We start from the raw sequence: 24455 nt of genomic DNA, 5'->3' as shown, positions 1-24455 counted from the left end.
GCGATCTGTGAAAAAGAAAATATGTGTTTACGTAAATGAGACAGAAACTCAACGACTGTAATCTATATTAGAATGTCTAACAATGCATATGTAATAACAAACATGAAATGATTATCTTTACTACAAACACTTCAATTAAAGTATAATATGCAACGGTTTTTATATAGCCAGGATGACGACAAATTATGAAATTTTTAATTATATATAGGCTAAAAAGATAAGATATAAGTGCTAAAAGGCTTGATCATAGTAAATTTGAGAACTCGCAATGACAGAGTATTTGTTAAAGGTACCATCATCCGATTGGTTTTCGAAGATGTTTCCCTTAATATATAAAATGTCTACCGACCCGTACATAACCTTTGACGAAAGCAATATATTTTGTTTCGTATCATTTACTGGCGATTAGTAAATATATCATTGTCACAGGTATAATACGAAGTCAGAGATGCTAACACGTTTAAGCTTGTTGTGTCAGCATAGTTTTCATCATGCACATAATAAACGTGGCTCGGATCATCCATTATGTAAATAAGATTATCCATATTACTATCTTCACCGGCAAAAATTGCATGAACCTCGATTGAACTTTGTTTCATTTTGATAATTTCCATTTTAATGGCATCAGTATTCATCCAGTTACTATCAGAAATCAGTACAACAAATTTTCTCGCAAAAGATCTTCCGCCATTGAAAGGATAAAATCCACTTTCTCTGATGTGTAACAAGACATGAGTAGTATTTGATGAAGTTGATGACACATCCTTCCCTATACTGAAAGCTTGAGCTATCATGGCATCTTTGTCGTTGGTGAAACTGAATACAATATCTGGTTCCTCTGTGTAAGAATACATACTCATGTTTACATCACTGTTATAATTAACAATGGCATCAATCAGAGCACGAGTGCCATAGGTTTGTCTTGAATTAAAGTTCGCATTGGTTTGATTATTATTAATATCAAGTAAAATAATAACATCTGCTTCTGTACGTAGGGTGCAATCTGCAAAAGAATAAGATTGAGGCATTAAAGACTTGTTATTTGTCGCATTAAAGACGTCTTAGTTGTAACATTGGTGTTATTTATGTCATTTGCATGTTGCTAAATTGATGTGTTTACCACATTTCATTTAAATCAAACTATTTGACAAGGTATTAATTTTGTAGTTTCGTATTTAATTTCGACACAACAAGTAATTATTCTAAATAAAGGTAATAAAGTATAGCTCTGTTCAATATTCATACAACGATTTTGCTGTAACACATACGGGTCACAAACCTTAACCGAGGAAAACACATCAAATATAAAAGGAAAACAACAGTAACACTGAACTGCAAAAAAATAAACGCCAACATACATAGAAACGGAATATTTGATAACAACTGCATATTCTTGACTTGGTACAGGACATTTTAAGAAAATAGTTGATTTTTGAAGAAACTTGTACGTTATTTTTAGTTTTATTACAATGTTCAAACTAGTTTGATCACACATAAAACATCAGTCACTATTATCAAAATAAACCGATTGGCTTCACTATATATAGATTTCCCTTCATCCAACAATTTGAAAACCAATGTACCAATACGCGTAATAATTTTGAAATGTATTAACAGGGAACTAGTACTTGTACTAATTTCAGTATTGAAGTACTGACTTTCTGAGATGATTATACGATGCTATGAATCATTGTTTAAGTTTAGCTGATAAAAGTACTAGTCAAATAACGAGAACATACTTGGTCACGAATAAGCCAAAAAATTTTTTTTTATGTAAACCTCAACACAATTTAAAAGTGTGCCGGAGGTCAGATGAGAGAAGATAAAACCATGACCAAACGCTAGAAGAGACATGAAATTATAACATAGTTGTGTTTAGGATTATTTGAATTCATAATGTGTCGGTTTTTTTACAAATTTTATAGGAAATGAAGGTATCAGAATGATAAAATCTTTAAATCAGTGTATTTTTGGGACACTTTTATAAGAACATATTAATACATTCTAATTTGTATTTTATTTTGAAAATACATAACATAAATCATAAATCACATCTTAAAATATACATGCATACCGTTACAATCTGTATGAATTATCTCCCGTAGAAATTTATTGTAGAGGTCGTTGAAATGAGAAGGACAAGAGACATGTTCGGCTTTTCCGGAAACGGTTAACAGCTCATTGTGAAGAACAGAATGTCCAATTCCGACCGTAACTATAGGTATACTGGATGTGTGTACAAACGTTGATACATCATTCGGATCAGAAGAGAGTCCGTCATACAATAATATTATGTAATGGTAGGCAGACGATAAACGAGACCCTGATGACGAACTCACCGATATCTAGAAGTTATATACAATTAACAATCAGTTTGATGAATACAATGTTTCATTATTAGCAAAATGATTGTCTATAACTAAATTAAGACAAATAAAATTTTGTACCTTAATAATTCTTTTTACCCTGCAGATAACAGCAAGCTCTCGATATATCTTATATATGAACATGGAATTATTACAACAGGGTTTTCAATATCATAAACCATTCAAAACATTTACTAAATTTTATCATCGGTATAAGGACATCATTCGTAAATATCACTCAAAATGCAGACATCTTATACGTTCTGGTATTTCACATCCAATCTTTTATGGTAATATTCTTTACAAAACACAAAAATGTCAATATTCACCTTAAAAGCTAACAAAACCTTTAAACAGACTTATTAAGATGGGATATAGTTACGATACTGTTGTCAGGTCATTAAAGATTGCATATTTTGGCTTCAATATTGATTCACTTATAGGGTCTTAGCATCGGGATTAAACACATTTATTCTAAAACCAGTTGTTGGCATGACACGGGTTATGTTCTTCTTATTTATTTTATGATGGTATAGTACTATACCCCTAACAGGAGGAATTGTGCCTGATATTCATATGTCTTTCAATCAGTTCAATTGAGGTCTGGAGCTGGCATGTCAGTAATTGCTAGTAGTCTGTTGTTATTTATGTATTATTGTCATTTTGTTTATTTTCTTTTGTTTCCTATTCTGACATCGGACTCGGACTTCTCTTAAATTGAGTTTTACTGTGCGTACTGTTGTGCGTTTGTGTTTTTCTACATTGGCTAAAGGTATAGGGGCGGGTTGAGATCTCAAAAAACATGTTTAACCCCGCCGCATTTTGCGCCTGTCCCAAGTCAGGAGCCTCTGGCCTTTGTTAGTCTTGACTGCTGTACCCCTATTTTTGACATTTTTACCTATTGTGTCTGTTTGTTTTGTTCACGCATCGGTGACAATATAATGGAATTTGAGGCGACTGTCATACAAGTAAGAGGTTTAGCTAGCTATAAAACCAGGTTCAATCCACCATTTTCTACATTTGAAAATGCCTGTACCAAGTCAGGAATATGACAGTTCTTGTCCATTCGTTTTTGATGCGTTTTGTTATTTGATTCTGCCATGTGATTATGGACTTTCCGAATTGGTTTTCCTCTGAGTTCAGTATTTTTGTGATTTTACTTTTTTTGTATCATTTTTAATTTTAGTTTCTTGTTTATAATTCGGAGTTTAGTATGACGTCCATTATCACTGAATTAATATATATATTTGTTTAGGGGCCAGCTGAAGGACGCCTCAGGATGCGGGAGTTTCTCGTTGCATTGAAGACCAATTGGTGGCCTTCGGCTGTTGTCTGCTCTATGGTCGGGTTGTTGTCTCTTTGACACATTCCCCATTTCCATTCTGAATTTTATGTACAATTCTAATAGAATCTATATGATGTTCTTATCTGAATGATCCACCAACACTATAACATAAGCAAACATACTGGATTTTGACGTTTTAGAAAGCACATACAAAAACCATGCAGATGGAAGATTAAAAACCATAACATTTCTGCATCTCATCTCACCTCAACTGCCTTTTGCAAAGCTGGAACAGTAAGTGTCCCCTCTTCTCTCCCTTCAATTAAGTCTATGGCATGAATAATATCAGCTTTATTCGTATAGTCATCTAAGTCAAACAAAACAAAAGGTTCTCTTCCGTAGGTAATTACTGCAATTTGAAAATCATCTACACCAATGGGAAGTTTGTCTACAAAATCACATATGAAGGTAATGGATCGATTTACGTCCCCTTTTAAACTACTTGATGTGTCAACAATAAACACTAAATCGGCTGGGCCAGGTCTGCAGTCTGAAAGAAAAACCCAATTTATTTTCACAGTTTCTTGAATACTTATATTTGCTTTTTATTACTAGTATTATTGAATTCTTAACAGAATTTGAAAAACAAATTAAGGCTAAAAGATATCTGAGAGACTTGAGTTATGGTTGAAAATTGTATTCATTTACTAGTATGTATTGTTTATTGTAATATGTTATAGTGAAATGTCTCTGGGCTGCTATATATCATGTTCCCTGAAACCCTTGTCATAATGTCATTTCTTTCTAACTATATTGAGACATGTTTTGATATGTATTGCTTTATAATGGATTTCGTGATGTCAGGATGATACACGAGCTATGTATCAATCAGAAAAAGTCTGGAATCTAAGTAACAACCGTTACACCATCAGTGATGAAGTATTTAAAACATGTTTCACTAGTGGAACAGGATACGCTTTCATTTCTGTTGCTCATTATTCGTGTTGCCATATCCTGACTGTTTCAATTAGTATCAAAATAAGGTGATGTGGTATGATTGCTAATGAGACAACTGTCCGTCACTGTTCAAATAATAGGGATATAAGTGTATGCTTGACTGGTTTGTTTTGGTTTTTTTTTGGCAGTCATTTATAATTATGGATGTCGAGTACCACCGTGGTATATTTTTTATACTAATTCCGTCTGATTCAAAGAGAATAAATCCCTTTAAACATATAACGTAATGCATTACCTATTTGGACATTCCATTAACTTGAAATAAAAATAAACTGATCTGGTGTTATTGTTAATGACACAACTATCAATGTAGTTTGTATGACGTGTAACCTCCCGGAGCACCTAAGATCCCTCCCAGGTTTTTTTTTAAGTGGGATTTCCTGTTGCTCTATCGTAAGTGTATAAATGTCATGTTTTGCGTAATATTGTTTTCGTTTTTGTTTTGGTCTTCACAAAACAATGGCATCTGAAATCATGGCTGTAAGAAATCAGACACGCTATACACTCAGATAGACCATATTTAATGATCCAATTGGAATGCATAAGTCTTACAAACACGATAATAATATCGTCAGGATAAAATTGAAGTGACATAAAGCAATGGTAACGCATTACACAGAAAACTGCAGAGTGAAAAACACGAATTCCAATAAAAACTAAGAATGACATACGTTTCTGATTGGAACATGATATGAGTGCATTCACCTAAAATATACTTACCCTTTTCACATATAATTCCCTCAAAACGGTCGTTGCAATCACATGTAAATTGGTTAAAATGATTACCGCATGAGCCACCGTTTAAACATGGGTTTGATGCACATTCATCATAATCTAAAATACAAAAAATCGCCAAATTAGAGTTAATGTTATCAAAAAGAGTTCATAAATTACCAAACAGCTTGTTTTATTTACTGTGCATATTCAAAACTTTCAATCAGTTACTAGAAGGTCAGGAGGTCTTTGTGCAACATCTATTCATGTTCTCGAAATAAGTGTATAACTTTCCACGAAATTTCAAAATATAATTTTGCTGCGGAGAAAAAAAAATTATTAAAGAAAGAAATTAGGGTTTACAAATGGTTATGATTATGGGTACTTTCAATTTATAAAAATAAATATATTACCAATCAATTGGTCGCATATTATTCTTAGAAAAGTTGTCAAACAATCAGTTATAAATAGTTTGGTGGGGATGGTCTTTTCGTTGATGTTTTTGGGCATAATATTCGTTACATAGTGTGCTAGTGACCTAATACGGTATATATGGGGTCAGTAAATTCCATATTCCCCGTATAGAATTTTACTGACCCCATATATACCGTATTAGGTCACTAACACACTATGTAACGAATTTATCTTACCGACTATCTTAACGTGTGAAATTTAGACTAGTGACCTATCAAAATGAGCAAGCCTTGTTAGCATTAAGAAACTACTTTCATTGATCCTATAAAAACAGATGCCAACAATAACAACTTGTTCGGTTTAAATGTTTTTTTATGACTTTATTTCAATCTTAATCATCAATTTCTTCGTCTGTTGAAACCTTTAAGATTTTTTTCTCATTACCATTTTGTTTTTATAAAGGGACGTAACACCATTACTAACCGTGTATAAAATAAGTCCTGCCTCCCTTCTTACCTAATATGGAATATAAAGGGACGGAACTCCACTTCTGACCGTGTATGAGATAAGCCCCGCCTCCTTACTAACCTAATATGAAATATACACGGTCTTCACGCGGACGCTTTTAACCAATCATATTCCTAGAAATGTAAAGGAGGTAAGATAAGGAGGTATATGCTGCTTCTTTGATTTATTTTTAACCCAACATGAAGTATTGAAATATAAAAATGGTCATATTTTTATTATTTTGTTCCAATAAAAGCATATGTTCTTCTCAAACTTTCTGTTTTTCAATTTCATCTTAACTTTGTCCTTTATGAAAATATTTAAGTATCATACGTAATAATAAGTATTGATGAAAGCGGTATCGGTTTTAAATTTTATAGTTCAATAGCTTAGGTATACATAAAATGATATTCCATAGATATAACAATAATTTTGTTTTAGCAGTTTAATAGTAATTCGAAATCACAACCATATACAATTGTTCTATATTTCAAAAGACTGCAACGAATACCTACGAATACCTAGTTACAGGTTGTGTTGATCTAATACACTTAACGAAATGATTTATCAAAATCAAAAAGTAAAATCACAAAAACACCGAACGCCGAGGAAAATTGAAACCGGAAAGTCATAAATCAAATAGCAAAGTCAAAAGCTCAAACACATCAAACGAATGGATACCAGCTGTCATATTCCTGATTTGGTACAGTCACTTTCTTATGTAGAAAATGGTGGATTAAACCTAGTTTTATAGCTAGCTAACCCTCTCACTTGTGTGACAGTTGAATAACATTCCATTATATTGACAACGATGTGTGAACAAAACAAACAAGACATAATGGGTAAAAATGTCAAAAATTGGGGTACAGAAGTCAACGTTGTATTATAATCTTAATCAATATAAAACAAATAAATATGTAACAAAAAAACACACAAAAAAGGCATATAGACAAAGCACAATAGTAAAAATGAAAGACAAGAATACAAGAATATACCATAGCAAAATAACACAATGACGGTATGTTGAAGTACAGAACAACTTCATATGTAACAAAGAAACACCAAAAGGCATATACATGAAGCACATTAGCAAAAATGAAAAAAACAAGAATACAAAATTGTACCATGGGACAATAACACAATGACGGGATGTATAAGTACAGAGCCACGTCAAATGAATACCACTAAACAGATTAAAAAGTATATAAAAAGTATATAAAAGTAATATTCATAGAGACAAATAAAAGAATACTATAACACGTTATAAAGATGATAAACAATACCCAGAATCTATACTTCGAGACCATCGTGTATTATTTCAGAAGTTGATACGGGATACGGGATACGGGATATTTATGGAACATTCTGATGAATATTTTGTTAGTACAATGACGAGACGTTCTTTGACAAGCCCCTGAATCATCAACGTTCTACTCAGTCACCGGTGACGTTTTACAAAGTCTGAGTAGCAGGTTCAAGCTCTCGGATAGGGAATAAGTTGGGAAATATAAATCCCATATGCAGATGAAGTTGGTATATTGCTACTAAGTTGGGGAAATTAAAAATTTCAATGTAAAAATCGTCTCGTTTATCATAGTTTCTGGTAATGAGATGCGCGTATGTCAAATTCGAGGTATCAGTCTAAAAATGACGCAAAGGAAGCCGTGTCTGTTGTTTCTATAGTTTCTAGTTGTGTGGGATATATTAATGAAACTCAATCAGAAAAGGTTGGATTATTAATGGATAGAACATCATCAATAGATCTGAATGTGAAATTAAATGACCTGGCTTTATTTCTATCTTTTTTTTCAACAAGTGTCTAAAGAAAATGCGACTCATATGATAATAAAATGAGGTCGGCAAGGAGAGCACACAGTTCGTTCCAATAAAAATGCCGACAATTTGTTGAAAAAAGTCTACCTCCAAATTCAAACGACATTACGATCATTATGATCATCGCGGAAAACATTATGTGTCTTAATCTACTTTTGTAGCTAATAAACCAGCATTCTAATGACGAGTATGTTCAAGTTGGTGTATCAACTATTTCTTCTTCTTTTTTATTGTGACACGATTTAATGCACTTATACATCCGCTTTGTACTGACACGACATTGTTCAGTAATGACGAAGGATCTGATGAACCATCTATGGTACCCTCAGTTGTATGTGTGGCCTTGACCTGTTTGCTACTGTGGTATTTTAAAAAAAACCCAGCATTTTGATATCTCGATGTCAATTTTCGTGGCTTACGTTTGTACAGGTGAACGACGAAATTAAATGTTCAACGAATGATAAATTACCTATACTATAGGCTTGTATGCAGACTTAGACAAAATCATGAATTTAAATATTCACGAATTTTAAACTTTTCATCAATCCAAAGAAAAAAGGTACCCATGAAAATAAATGCATCCACAGTTGTTAAAGTTTTTCTCAACTGAATTCCATGGCATACTGTGAATCTTAACTAAATGTAACATGTACAGTTTGCATTTAAGTGTATTTCTTTCAACATCTCAATGGGATTTATATGTAGAACTATTGAACTTACCAGTAGCACAGTCTGTTGACTGATTATATCCAGATACACATGCACACGTATACGATATATGGGTAGCATTGATGACACTGCAATTTCCACCATTTTCACATGGAAACGACATGCACAGATCTTCTGCAAATATAATAAAGTCAATCAAGTCAATTACTTAACTTTTATTTCACATATTCTTCCGGACCTAACAGAATAATCAAGATAAGTGAAGGTACTCACTATCTAACGTGCTCACAGTGTTATTTTCAATTCTATAAGTCACGTGTAAACATAATTTGTGCTTGGCGTACCAAATATAGTGCTGGTATCTTTAATGAACATTAACAACCTGTGGGCCTTTGGTTTGACGCCAATGTTTTTTTCAAATTTCGCCCTTAGGTTATCACTTGCGGAATAGCTGACATTTCTACTTATAAAGGACCAGTCACTTACCAGTCAACTTCACCTGACATCAGATATGGGACATATTACATTGCAATGTAATGCATTATATTACAATTACTTTGGGGAAAATCATACATTATATTACAATTACCATTACATGCAGTTATCAAATTAATGCATTACATTACAATTACTTTTGCAAAGTAATGTATTGAATTACACATTATATTTGTAAATTTTATTATCAAGTGAAAAGACAAATCAAACACTTTGAAAAACAACATGAAGTCACAAAAGGTTCTAGCATATGCAATAACTGTTCCATGTATTGAATAAAAGTACACATGTAAACAGTCTATTCAATACGACTTTTACATTTTAACATCACAAGGGTTTCGAAGGTTGTTTTCATCATGCGCATTCTATGTTTCAATGTATACATCTCTGTGTTTTCTCTAAAAGGAAATTACAGAGATGAAGCTTAAAACTTATTTTTTAAACTTAATGTTAACTTTTCGTTTATTAATTTACAACTGTATCTTTATAATTTCAATCAAAATATCTAATGAGAATTTAATTCTTAATTAAGTATATATCAACATAGAGCTTAATTTATGACCAAAATTAAAAACGGTGAAAAGATTGATTGTAAAACAAATTAGTGTTTTATGACAATGTTCAATTATCTCTTATTTAATACTGACAAGGTATTCATTGACAAAAATGTAATACAGTAATGCTTTTCAAATATCAATCTTTATATGCAGGAAAATGTATGAAATAAAATAAAATAAAACTCAATCTGATATACAGTGTTGTGTTATTCCATTAAAATTGTAATTTAGTCATTCTAGTTTTTATACCAATGTTTTCAAGTTCTACATGGGGCTAAGCTTAAACACCAAATTACCTCTAGTAATGTATGCTAAGTGTGAAAAATATATTGAAAATAGAAAAAAAATATTCAAATGATTATATTCTTAGTTAATTAAGAAATATCAAATTATGTTTTTTTAAATTAGTTAAATTTCCAACAACCTGTCAAAGATATATAGTGTGTGAAAAAAGTAATGCAATAAAATGCATGAAATCACACAACGTTTTGCTAAAGTAATGAATTAAATTAAAATTACATGTAATGCAAACATTACTGCATTATACATTACATGCAATTACCTGGAAAAAATTAATACAATATCATGCTTTGCAATTACTTGGAAAAAATCAATGCATTATCATACTTTGCAATTAAAAATTTGCAATACCCCATACCTGCCTGACATTTTATACAATAATGGAAACAAAGTGTAAAAACAACCTTCTGTTGATATTTTAAGATTAATCTTTTTACTTCATCTGTAAAATACTTCGTTTTGTATAAGCCGATTAAGATATAGAAATGCCGAATTTTATAAATGCGTATTGGGAAGATACACGTGTAAGAACATTACATCATCGCTTAATGACGTCCATGATTTTAGAAAACTTACCATTTTAAGACCAAGGGTTTCAGACATATCGGCATCGTTTGATATTGCATTACTGATAATTTTTGCTATTTGTAGTTTCTATTTTCTATCTATAACAGTTTTCAAAATTAGACAAAAGCTAAAATACTAGTTAAAAAACGTTTGTCAAAGTTTTAATGTTATAATACAATTAATGCATCCTAACGACGATCATTCACCAAAGTTCAGATGAAATTGGTTCAGTAATTTCCGAGGTGGTAAAAACTAAAAAGGCAGTTCGTTAAGGTCCTCTATAGCTTGCTGTTCGGTGTGAGCCAATACTTCGTGATGATTACCATAATTTGACCTATAATATAAAACCAGCATTCCACTTGAAACACAAAAAATCCATACAATAGAAATATAAAATATGTAGATCTTGAAATTCTCAGCATTTATGTCCATGTCACATTTTCTCTATCTTTTATAGTTTTATATTCTACCGACGGTGGTCGTTTTTGTTGACTGTCTCAAAATTCCATAAGGATCATTTACCCAGTAAGGTCGTTGATACAAATCAGAATTAGGAAACTGAATGGGTCTATCAATTCCCATGCTACGTCAATCTTTAAAGACCCAAATGTTGCAAACACTTATCCTACCTCCATGACAAATATGTTGTTGTCCACGCAGATAAAGCCCCAAGCAACATCGTTTTTGTGTGTAAAACTCATTACATTAACTGCTTGATAAACGAATTAGGTATTGACAATTCACTTGGAAACTCAAAATATACCCTCACGACATTTACCAAAGAGAAAATTCTGGATAATCATAGGTCTGTTCTATGTTCCTTTGGAATTTCAACCAAAGATAAAGAACTGGATCTTCCATCACTGTATTGGATACCTAAACTACATGAGTGTCCTTACAAACAACGGTATAATGCTGGGTCTTCCAAGTGCTCCACGAAACCTCTTTCTAAATTATTAACATCTATTTTATCAGCAATCAAAGACGGGCTTCAAAGTTATTGTGAAACTGCCTATTCTAGAAAGATCTTTTAGAGTACATACAATCTAACTCTCTTTCATCTTCTACACTCTTTAAACAAGTATTCCACATTCCAAACTAAAAGACAAACTGAAAGAGTTGGTTTTGCTTTGCTTCATAAAAAAAGAATGGCCAACGTAGATACACGTATCTTGTCATAGGGAGGGATAAATCCTACTTTGTAAAGGATCACTCTGATTCAAACAAAAAATTCTCTGAAACTGACATTATCAAGATGCTTGATTTCTTGATTGACAACATATTTGTTACGTTCGGAGGACGTGTTTTTCAACAGACTGTCGGCATTCCAATGGGAACAAATTGTGCCTCTCTACTTGCCGACTTGTTTCTTTATTATTATGAGGCTGACTCCATGCAGGAACTTCTTAGGAAGAAAGATAAGAAGTTAGCGATATCCTTTAACTCTACTTTCCGCTATATAGATGATGTTCTTTCACTAAATAATTCAAAATTTGGTGACTATGTGGAACGCATATCCCATCGAGATAAAGGATACTACAGAAACAGTTAAGTCGGCCTCATATCTTGACTTACATCTAGAAATTGACAATGAGGGTCGGTTGAAAACAAAACTTTACGACAAAAGAGATGATTTCAGCTTTCCAATTGTGAACTTTCCATTTCTATGTAGCAACATTCCAGTAGCACCTGCATACGGGGTATATATCTCCCAATTGATACGATTTTCCCGTGCTTGCATTTCCAATCTTGATTTTCTTGATAGAGTGTTGCTACTCACAAGGAAGCTATTAAACCAAGAGTTCCAGATGGTGAAGTTGAAATCATCCCTTCGTAAATTTTACGGACGCCATTACGAGTTGGTTGACCGTTATGGAATAACCGTTTCACAAATGATATCGGATATGTTCCTTACGTCGTAACTAAAATTCCCTTTCCTTTCATGAATGTGACCTACCGAATTAGACTATTTACCGGATTTTTTATCACATAAGCAACACGACGGGTGCCACATGTGGAGCAGGATCTGCCTACCCTCCGGAGCACCTGAGATCACCCCTAGTTTTTTCTGGGGTTCGTGTTGCTTATTCTTTAGTTTTCTATGCTGTGGCATGTGTTCTATTGTTTGTCTGTTTGTCTTCTTTCATTTTTAGCCAGGCGTTGTCAGTTCATTTTCGAATTATGGGTATCTTTCGTCCCTCTTTTACCCAAGTTTGACTGAAATTTGTGCAAAAGTTTCAGAGGAGATAACTTTGATAAAGTTAAGACAACGGACTAGCTTACTTGATATTGGTGTCAGGTGAGATAAAACTGTCACATGAGGAACATACATAAAATCTTGTTAGTTTGTAGCTTGCTATACAAACGAATATTCTTTAATTTGTTTGTCTAAAAATTTAAAACACTATAAAAATTTGTTTTAAGAAGGCAGTGGTAACATTTATTTTTGTGTTTATTTTTTGGTTTCCGCATAAGGGATGTAAGGAAATAAATATCATTACGATAAGAGTGTGACAAAGAAACAGTGAAGAAGATGATTGATTTTGAAAGGTTTTGATATTTCTCTCTGGGAGAAGAAATGCGTTTAATGTGTTCCTACCTGTACAACTCGTTTCGATAGGATGGACTGGATTGTAGCAGGGTTGAGATAAGTAACAAGTTGTTCCATTTCCACATGGCGTAGAACGCTTCGGACAATACTCTTCACGGCCTTCCTCAAAGTGTTGCTAAAATCAGGTAAGCCAATCTTTGTTTCAATATTTCAAATTATAATTGTGTTTCAATAATATATAAACAAGTACCATGTATTTTGACTTACAAGTGGGCTTTCACAAATTAACAGTATACATGTTTTTAATAAACGTTTGAATCTGTATCGGAGACATCTTTATGTAATTTCTTTTTTTTTCTCCAACATATCTCAGTGCGGACATTGATCGATTCAATACCTAAATAAACTAGTATAGAATGTAGATTGTGGATTAGAATTTGATCTGTTTTTTGTTAACACTTTTCGATGGTTGTATATAACAAATATCTTAAACGCATTATTTTATAACTGACAGTTGATAGTGAATGTATAATCATATAGGCAAACTCTATTCGATTTCGTCCATCCATTCGTTATGCTTCGGCAATAATGTGAAGAAAAAAAACCTTACTGATTTGTTGAAAGTGTTATGATGACGACATGTCAGTGTTTCTTTAAATACAGTTAGATTATTTTACTCGGGTTTTATAAAGTAAAAGTCAATGACATTTTTAATAAAGATAGTGTACAAGTCTAATATCTCTGCTTTCATAAGCAATGTAGTTAAATTTGCTGAAAAAGTCTGACCAATTACATGTGCTAAAAAAAATCTGCAGTTTAAAAAATACTCCTCATGGGCAAAAGTATTCCAAACAAAACATACCTTTAAGACAATTTTCGGTCTAATGATTGGTACCCTGCTGAAATTAACTACCTTAGAAATCTGTAATGTAATGTAATTTTTGTGTTTGTGTTATAACAATCAGTAAAACTTGATGAACGTCTTTCATTCCTGACATTCACCTGGGTTCATTCTTGTGACATATTTCACGTCCAAAAAGTCAAATCACAAAAATACTGAACTCAGAGGAAAATCAAATCGGAAAGTCCCTAATCACATGGCAGAATCTAATGACAAAACACATCAAAAAGGAATGGACAACAACTGTAATATTCCTGACTTGGTACAGGCATTTTCAAATGTAGGAAATGGTAGATTAAACCTTGTTTTATAGCGTTGAACCTCTCACTTTGTACGACAGTTTCATCAAATTCCGTTATATTTACAATGATGCGTGAACTAGACAGACATAATAAATAAAATAGCCAAAATATGGGTACATCAGTCATCATCGTGTTACAATGTAGGTTAAAAAACGATTACCTTCACAATAAACATGTTAACAGTTGATCAAATGTTTAACATAATATTTACCGTGCAGTATTCAACGTTTAGTTCACACCAATGTTCGTCTGTGCAATCATTTGCACTTCGTCTCGTTCTGGTTAAAAACGATTTGGCCTCCCTGGGATTTATTGACAGGTGCGTGTCCTTTATTGCACTTCCTACATTTTAGATAAGTTTGCAAAATAGAAAAAAGTTTGATACATCATTAGATATATGTCTAGTGATAAAGTAAAGTAGTTTTCAAAGCATATTTCAATCCAAACATATTTCATTACTTGTTTATAGTTGCAAGATGATTACAAAGTAAAAAAAAAATACCGAACTGAAAGACACATCTTATTAATGTCCTTTCTAATAGTGATGTATTGATTACAAATATATAATGCAAAGATGTAATATGCTTGCCAATGTGAAAACTTTTCATCAGATACCATTGGACGTAAATGTAGACTATAAGTCACCATCCCATCTTCGACAAGGGAAAAACTATGTCTGTATTATACTCTATCTAAAACTTGGCATAATTAGAAATCAAAACGGAAGACGTGAAATAGTTATCAAAGGTACCAGGCTTATAATTTGATACGCGAGATGCGTGTTTCGTCTTCATAAGACTCATCAGTGACTCTCAGATCGAAATAGTTAAAAAGCCAAACAATAATAAAGTTGAAGAGCATTGAGGACCCAAAATTCCAAAAGTTGTACCAAATACAGCTAAGGTAATCTATGTCTATAAGAAAATCCTTAGCAAGGGATTTCTTAAAACTCAAAAGTCTAAAAAAAATAAAGACTGACTTAACGAAGGCAATCAAAACGAAAACAACTAAAAAACAGTAACAGTCTACAAAACATTACATAAAAAAGAAATAAAAACAGAGCAAAAAAATCCCCTACAAAAAAGTGTATAGGGGTGATTCCAGGAGCTTTGGGCGGATTTATAAACCCACAATTCTCTACGTCACATCCGTCGTGAAAAGTTTTATACATTTTGATATATTCCAACAGTCTGATATATACGCCAAATAGAAAAACAAAAACTCTACTAGTTATATGACAGACAGTAAATAACAGTAATCACTATATGACAGGTTCCTGACCTAAGCCAGGCATATTAAAAATGTTGCTGGTGACTGTATGTGAGGGACTGCTTAATATCCTCTATAACCTTGGACTGTTTTCACATATACCGTATATAACGATATTCAAACAAGCATTGTGTCAAGGTCTTAACCCATTTTTAGTGTTATATATAATTTAATGATTCGTCTTTTTTCAAATCAGAGAAAAGAAGGAAGTGTAAATATTATCAATTCATTGTGAGATCAAATAACAGAGGAACATTAAAGTGCAAAATAATTGAATTTAGACGAGTATCGTAGAACTGAAACGGAGGAATGATCTAGTAATCGGCAATAATGCGACTAGGACATTGTTGTGAGTCTGCCTCATACAAAAAAAAAAAAAAAAAACCACTGGTGCTAAATTAACATAAAAAATAAAACTTCATGAAGTTTTGCAGAATTTCATTGTATTTCACATCTTTACATTTGTACAAATCTCACTTATCTTATCTTTTTCAAACACACAAGAATCAGAAATAAACGTACAATAATTGAATGGTTGCCGCTATAATTTTACTAGCTCCGATACTCGTCGCATTTAAATTGCATTTATGACCTATCAAATTGACAGCGGCAAATCTTCATCTACAATAACTTTATTCATCAAATATAGGACAATATACCACTAAGCTAACATTTACGAAACCAAATCTTATAATTTATTAATAAATCCTGTCATCTCAGACAAAGGTATCAATTATAACGAATCGAACGGATAAAGCGGTAAGGCGTCATAAACAGTCTTCGAAAAACATGCCATTGCACGATGCTTTTCATGAATTTTAATTTTGCATGACACTAATTAAGAATATATTTCAATTGATCCGATATAATTATGCGTGAACTGATTGCAGAGAAATCTTAAATGACTTTTGTGATCATCTCAGATTTCGAATATTTATATTTGTAAAACACAGACAACCTATTAAACCTTAGCAATCAATTTTTTTACAAACTCCGCACGATCACATGTCATATACACCTAAACCTAGAATCAAGTATTATACACACCGTCAACTTAAAATCACATGTCAAATACACAAACAACACAGCGTCACAAATTAAGTAAAATAAATCACAAACACAGCGTCACATGTTATATTATTCTAAAACACTGAGTAGCTTGTCATGTGCATTAGGAGTAATTGGCTACATATAACACATACCTACAACACAGTTTACATGTCACATACTATTTGAACACGCATACGGGATCATAATTTTTCATGTCAAATAAACGTAGAAAACTTTATCACAATATTGTTACTTTTATATTGTGAGATATGGTATAAGTTAAGAATTAAGTCCTAGTTTTAAGAACATTTTTATAAGCCTTAACGTACGCTTAGCATTAAGTTATTTGCTATATCGATAACGTCATATATGGCACCAATGTGTCATGTGCTATTCAAAACGTTACAGTTACTCAATATTCTAAGGGTGAACCCGAAAGTGTACACTTATGAGTTCTAAACTGGCAGAATTGACATGTAAAGATTGGTTTAGTCACATCAATATGGTATTGTGTCAGCGTTTGACGTCATATTTTCTTCCTGCTTAGAATGTTTACTTCCGGAAAATAAATACCAGAACAACGTCAAGCTCGATAGTCTTTTCTGTGTTTACATTTGGCCTACAACAATGATTCCGGGGGATCCTTGATGTAAGAAGCAGCACAGATAACTGTATGACTTGAATTTATATTTTATAAACGTCGTATTAAGAAGTAAGAAGTACATGAAGTAAGAAGCAGAGCAGATAGCTGTAAACTTAGCATTTATTTGCATTGTAGAATTTAACATATTCCCGTTTGGTCCGTACAAAATGATACAAGAAAAAAATATTTTTTTCCTTTGAAACTAAACAGATCATTGTAAGAAGCAGAAATTAAGATATCGTGTATAACATTTGCCTACAACATACAGATTAAAATGTCAGATAACATAGGAAAACACATCACATGAACTTTGAACACAGAACCACATGTTCCACGACCTTAGAACATATCATATATCATATAAAACTGGAATTTGCCATTTGATAAAGGACTTTCCGTTTTGAAATTTCTTTGGAGTTTTTATGCTATTTTACTTTTTTTTCACACGTCACATAAACATTGAATATATAGAGTCACTGATCAAATGCATCTATAGTAGACATTTTCATAATACATCAACAAAGTATCAAAGTAGAACACTAGATCCGATCACACACAAGGATAGATTGCACATAAGATCAAATGCCATATACCAAATGTGCATCAATGCACAAGGTAGATCGCTTGTAACAAACGCTAAGAAAACTGTACTAGTATTACATGTCAGATACAACTAAAACAAAGCATGACACCAAGGTGTCTCCTCTGTTGAATAGACTAAATGTGAATTTTGTGGTCTGATTTCAGAACATTGTGTACATTTGGTAATATATTTGGAAAAAAATCTTATATGATTTGCATATTAGGGAATACGTTGATATGATTGGTTGTGAGGACTTCCGGCAGTTGTTCTTGACGTATTTTCTTTTTCGATAGACGACGTTGACCGAACTTCTTTTCGTAACCAATGTAAACACAATGGAGGCGGTAATGACACAATCCGGATCGACGTTAACAAAATTTAATTTCACTCCGCGTTAATCGTTAAATTAAACAATAAACACAAAACATTCGTTTGAAAGATAATAGAGTTTTTGTACTTTTTTATCAGATTCATTGCAAATTTCATGAAGTACATATTTTTGCATATACCAAAAAATATATTCATGCGCTAGACCTATTCAATGACACAAATATACAATTTACGTGTGATAGAGTTTACGAGTGTGGAAAAATGAATTCCTTTCTCCAATTATAATCAATTATAAGGATTAAACGCCTTTTTAACGGAATTAAACTGGACCAAGTCACTTACAAACATGTCGACTTATTTGTTTGTGAGTGAATAGTTCAAGTAGGTCGAGTTTATACACCAATGAATTCCTTTAAAAGGGCGTTTAATCCTATATGATATATCTGGAGGATTTTGGTCAAGCTCTTTTACATATAACAAGGTATAAAACGTAATACATACCAACTGCACCGCACACGAAACAGATCAGAAGCAGCATGTTTCCTGTAATCAGGTAATATTTCAGAAAAGATTTGTTAAATATCCTTCACATCAAACCAATTCTCACAATGTATTAGGGTATGCCAATTGATGATGTTTGACGATATTGTCGACATTATTATTTTCATATATTAAGCGTACTTATCGCTTTTTTGTGCATTTTCCTTTGATCGTTTTTTGTGATAATTTTTCATATCATGCTACTCGCTTGAGATGGAAAATTATCGCTAGAAACTAAGCAGGCACGTGGCATTGATAACGAAATTGACATGAAATTGACAACGTCGTCATAGGTAAATGAGCGTTAAACAGATTATCATTGGTCATCTCAACTCAATTGCCTTTCTCGCTTCAGCCGTCCCGGCTCAAGCGAGAAAATCAATCTCTTTGATACGATCAACGATAACTATAAATATCGAATATGTGTCATAACTATAGCTACCGTATATCGGATTTTGATTTTTTGGTGTATTGTATTTTTGTTTTGTTCGCGGCACCTTAAGAAGCGCGTAAATTTGCCTCCACGTAAATTTCCCTGTATATTCCTAGATTTATCACCGTCTGAATATTTCATAAATTACACAGTTGAGTGCAATGCAAATTCAAAATCAGTCTATTGTGTTTCGGCAAATAACAAAAGTTTGCATCTTTACTTAAGATCTCACTAATCATACATGTCATTTCACCCCACGGCTTTGAAGTATATATTCTAGGTATTGACGTTGTTTATTATCTTAATTACGTGTTATAGTTATCAAAGATACCAGGATTATAATTTAGTACGCCAGACGCGCGTTTCGTCTACATAAGACTCATCAGTGACGCTCATATCAAAATATTTATTAAGCCAAACAAGTAAAAAGTTGAAGAGCATTGAGGATCCAAAATTCCAAAAAGTTGTGCCAAATACGGCTAAGGTAATCTATGCCTGGGATAATAAAATCCTTAGTTTTCGAAAAATTCAAAGTTTTGTTAACAGGAAATTTGTAAAAATGACCACATTATTGATATTCATGTCAACACCGAAGTGTTGACTACTGGGCTGGTGATACCCTCGTTATGATGTTCTTTTATTTGCCTTTGGAGTAAGGGCATAAAGGCCTAGTTTTGGCCCAAGAAAATAGAATGTTTGATAACCATTTCAAATTGGCACATAATATTTAGAAATGCATAGGGTCAAGAAATATAAATGAAAAGCATAAAGATTTTTATCTTATCACGTCACAATTATGTCATAATATGTACTATGTATATTCACAAAAACGATGAAAAATACAGAATTTATGCAGTTTTCTGTCTTTATTTCCGTTGTGAAAACATCCTTCGCAGCCGAGAAACAACAAAGTAATTTAACAGAAGCTTTATTACAACTTTTGGCATAATCTCACCAAATATAAAGTTGTTTCTTAGGTGAGCACATACTTTTTCAATCTAAGATATACCGAAAATTTGACGAAAAAACAAGGAAAATCACGAAATTTAACAAAATATGCAAATTAGGTCATGATTTGTTGCCATGGTACAAATTTGTTTTGTTTTTCTTAGTACCTTATACATTAGTCAAGTTTTTAGTAATTTAAGAATATGTATGATAACTTTTAAATTAACAATAATTTTTGGGCCAAATAAGGGCCTTATTGCCCCTACTCCTTTCGACTTTTACTGTTTAGTCTAGTTCAGTTGACATAGTTTGGTACTTATACTACCCGTCGTTGTGTAAATGTTATATGTTAAATTGTGTATTCTTGTTTTTCGTTTTTGCTTATGTGCTTTGTCTTTCTGCCTTTTTTGCTTTTCTTTGTTGACATATTTGTTTGCTTTTATACGGATTAAGATTATAACACAATGTTGACTGTTGTACCCCTATTTTCGAAAATTTTTACCTATATTGTATGTTTGTTTTGTTCACACAATGTTGTCCATATAATGGAATTTTATTCGACTCTCATACAAGTCAGGGGTTTCGCTTGCTATAAAACCAGGTTTGATTCACTATTTTCTACATCATAAAAATGCATTACCAAGTTAAGAATGTGATAGTCGTTATCCGTTTGTTTGATGTGTTTGAGCTTTTGAGTTTGCCATTTGATTAGAAAGGTTCCGTTGGGAATTTTCCTTGGACTTCGGTATTTTCGTTATTTTCTTTTTAAAAGCTTTCATTAGTAAATAAATTTAAAGAAATTGTCACTTAAACATAAAGAGTAATTTACGCGGAGTAAAATTTATGCGTTTCTTAAGGTGCCGCGAACAAAACGAAAATACAATACACCCAAAAACATAACCTCCGATACACGGTAGTTATAGTTATGATACAAATTCGATATCTCATTTTGTACAAAATAATGAGGTGGTACACTGGACGCGGGTAAATAGATGTCATCAACATTGTTTACTTAAAGATTTAAATAGAAAGTATTTAGAGCAAGCCCAATATTGATTCAACGTAGTTTTCTTTCGTCATTTGTAAAAATAATATGAGAAATATATTGATAATTTTCATTTTGTTTTGAAGAGATAATTCTCTCTTCAAAAAAAGACAAAATGAATCAACTTGTATATGTAAAAAGCACATACATTGATATTGACAAGTTTATACAATCGAAAATCTGTGCATCCATATAAATGGTTCCAGCAATAAATGAAACGAACATATGTGATTACAACAAAGTTATATAACAGCAATGTACCTAACTCAACTGAGCAATCGAATAAGAAAATACAAATCAGGAAAAAGAGGAATCAGCATGAACTCCATGAGGAACGGGGACGGGTGTGTCTACAGGATAAGTGTCTCTAGCTATGGATCATACATCACCCGCATGGTGTATCCACACTCAGTGGAAATATATCAATCAGGAATAGGAAGCAGTTAGTAAACTAACAGCTCAGACGACTATTCTTGTTTTTAAAGATCTAGGACTACTGAAATATGTTGCTAGTTAATTTAGAAACAGACATTTCGCATCGGTCAACCTTCTTTTGCTGGTCACCGGGAAAGTTATGTAGTATTGCTTTAGTCGCTCTTTATCGTTACTTTGTTGAAAAAGTTTTTGGTGTAAGGTTCACAACCCTCTGAATATATTCCTTAATTAAAAACCGAACAGATAATATACATCCTACAATTAGTTGGAACCAGTATTATAAAACAAAACTTGGGTTTCGTCTCCAAAAGATTCATCATTGACGCTCGAATCAAAAAAAGTTAAACGGTCAAAAAATGTACGAAGTTTCTGGATCTACTTTTTATAATGTATTTCCTTATATATATATTTCGCATGATTTGATTTATTGCATAAAATATTGTTTAAAACAAATGAAAGTACGATTTAAAGAACAATGAAAGCCGGAAACCGTTAATTGCATGCATACCTTCTTTTTTCGACTGGTTAATAAGGATTACCTGGTAATAAAAATATTAGTTTCTACTCTTCACGTGATATTTTTAGGCAAATGTTTTTCCATCAGTTACCTTTAGTTGTATATCTTGTGTTCTAGATTGAGGAATGCTAATGTGTCGGGCAGTTCCACCAGTGAATTGACAGAATTGTCGGAATGCACATATGGCCTGTAGAATTTTTACCGTTTAATGTCATTGTTTCAGTAAAGATATTCATGTTAAGGATCTATGATAACATATGGTAGTTATTTTGCATTCATAAAGGAATAATTTGACTTCATGACATTGTATTTATACAGATGAAATAGCAAATGCAATGAAAACTAGATTTGTAATTGCTAGCAATAACGGATGGCACCCTCGTCCCCCCTTTGCCAAGCGAGCGGCAGCCATTTTGGAAATTCCAAAGTTAGAGTGCATCTACATCTGCAGGTTATCATTTTTGCAAAATTTCATAAAAGTTTGGAGCATTTTGAAATTTTGGAGTATTTTGCTGTTTCCATGGTTACGGCGGCCATTTTGGAAATTCCAACTTCAAAATGCAACTTCTCACATGACAGTCACTATTCCTGTATTGTTTCATTCAGTTTATAGCACTTAATTTTTTTCGGAAATTTTGAACATTTGTGCTGCAACCATGGTTACAGTAGACAATTCCAAAATTCTAAAAGCAGACATCTCATTGCCACATGTCATGTTATATATCAATACAGTTTCATTAACTTTGGTGCACTACTCTCTGAAAAAATGCAGATTTTATGCATTTTTCCATAGGGTCAATGCAAAACTTGGCCCCAGTTTCCATGACAACGGCGGCCATTTTGAACTATCCAAATAGTTTCTTGACATCTTGGCATACTGGAGAACATTTTCATAAAGTTTCATCCAGTTGGATCTTATAACGAAAGAGTTAGAATTTGATGTTCTGGAATGTTCTGTGAAAATTTAAAGTTTTGACCTTTTTGCATTGTTTCCATGGTAACAACAGATATTTTGGAAATTCCAACGCCAAATTCCACATCTTCCAATGTTGCTCATCGTTACTGTGAAGTTTCATTAAGTTTTGAGCATTTTGATATTTTTGAAATTTTTGATGTAGTTTCCATGGCAAGATAGTAGTTCCAATGAGTGCCAAAATCATCCAACATCTGTATATAGTGGGCACCTACATTGTATCAAAATAGAATGATTCTGAGTTAAAGCCTATCCAAACAGTTCACCAAAACAAAAAACTGGATTTTTTCACATTTGTTCTGTTTCCATGGAAACGGTAGCCATCTTGAACCATTCCATGCTTCCTGCAACTCTGCATTTTGGGGTCCTTACTATAGTAGAGTTCCATCAACATTGGTCCATTGGATTTCGAGAAATCACCTGGACAAAATTTGTAGCAAGAAGAAAAATAATAAGAAAAAAAAGAAACGTAGAATAACAATATGTCACCCCAACTCCGTTGAGGGTGCCATAATGAAATCATTCAAATGTGAAGCAAACACAGAAAGTGGGTTGTTTGAAATGTTTTTCTTCGAATATTAGTAGTGAATCAAAGATTTAGGTTATAGTTTTTTGATACCGATTCTTGAACAAATTATTTATAACATTTTAAACCAAACTTCAATACAATCAATTCGATAGATTATAAAAAGAAATTAATCTAAGGTTAGAATTTCAGCTTTTGGTAGATTATCTGGATTAACATTATAACTGATAGGAAGACATTACCTTTGGTTGAATGTTCTACTTCCTAATAATTTCAAATATTAATAAAAATTAAATACACAATAAACTTACCGTGAAGTAATGAAATAAAACTTTCTTTTTCTTTTAAAAAGTTATTTAAAGATTTCATTCACACGTACAATTCAACATTTATAATTACAGTTAACTGACTTACGTGAAAAAACATGAAATTCAAATAAAGCCCTCGAACAGTATTGGTTTAACGTTTAAAAGGATTTAAAAACCATAAAAGCAAAATTTGTGTGAACAAAATATAAAAATTGTGTAGCATCGAATAAGAAAGTCAGTAAGATCTATCTTGGTTATCTAACAAAGTCTATATTTAGTTATTTACTTAAGAAATATGTATTCATGTCCGTACACGCCTGTCGCATGTCTTTGTCCGTGTCTGTGGTGACGTTTTGGATTTCAATAAGCGTAATCTA

The 24455-nt window shown here is 32.5% G+C and overlaps 1 protein-coding gene across 2 annotated transcripts; it reads right to left on the bottom strand.

Moving 5' to 3' along the window:
• Positions 1-51: 51 nt before the first annotated feature.
• Positions 52-24273, bottom strand: LOC143062161 (von Willebrand factor A domain-containing protein 2-like). Of its 2 annotated transcripts, none has more exons than XM_076233962.1 (9): positions 24185-24273; positions 18855-18896; positions 14690-14820; positions 13324-13450; positions 8857-8979; positions 5389-5502; positions 3918-4201; positions 2075-2345; positions 52-1003 (listed from the first exon to the last, which is right to left on the bottom strand). In XM_076233962.1, the coding sequence occupies exons 2-9, from the start codon at positions 18889-18891 to the stop codon at positions 396-398; spliced, it is 1695 nt and encodes a 564-aa protein (XP_076090077.1). In that variant the 5' UTR covers positions 18892-18896; positions 24185-24273; the 3' UTR covers positions 52-395. The 2 variants fall into 2 exon arrangements, with proteins under 2 accessions (XP_076090077.1, XP_076090076.1); XM_076233961.1 differs by having other exon boundaries at positions 24082-24200.
• Between the last annotated feature and the right edge of the window lie 182 nt (positions 24274-24455).

This window comes from Mytilus galloprovincialis, chromosome 2, assembly GCF_965363235.1.
Source record: "Mytilus galloprovincialis chromosome 2, xbMytGall1.hap1.1, whole genome shotgun sequence".
Taxonomy (NCBI): Eukaryota; Metazoa; Mollusca; class Bivalvia; order Mytilida; family Mytilidae; genus Mytilus; species Mytilus galloprovincialis.
This window is presented reverse-complemented; position numbering and strand designations above follow the sequence as displayed.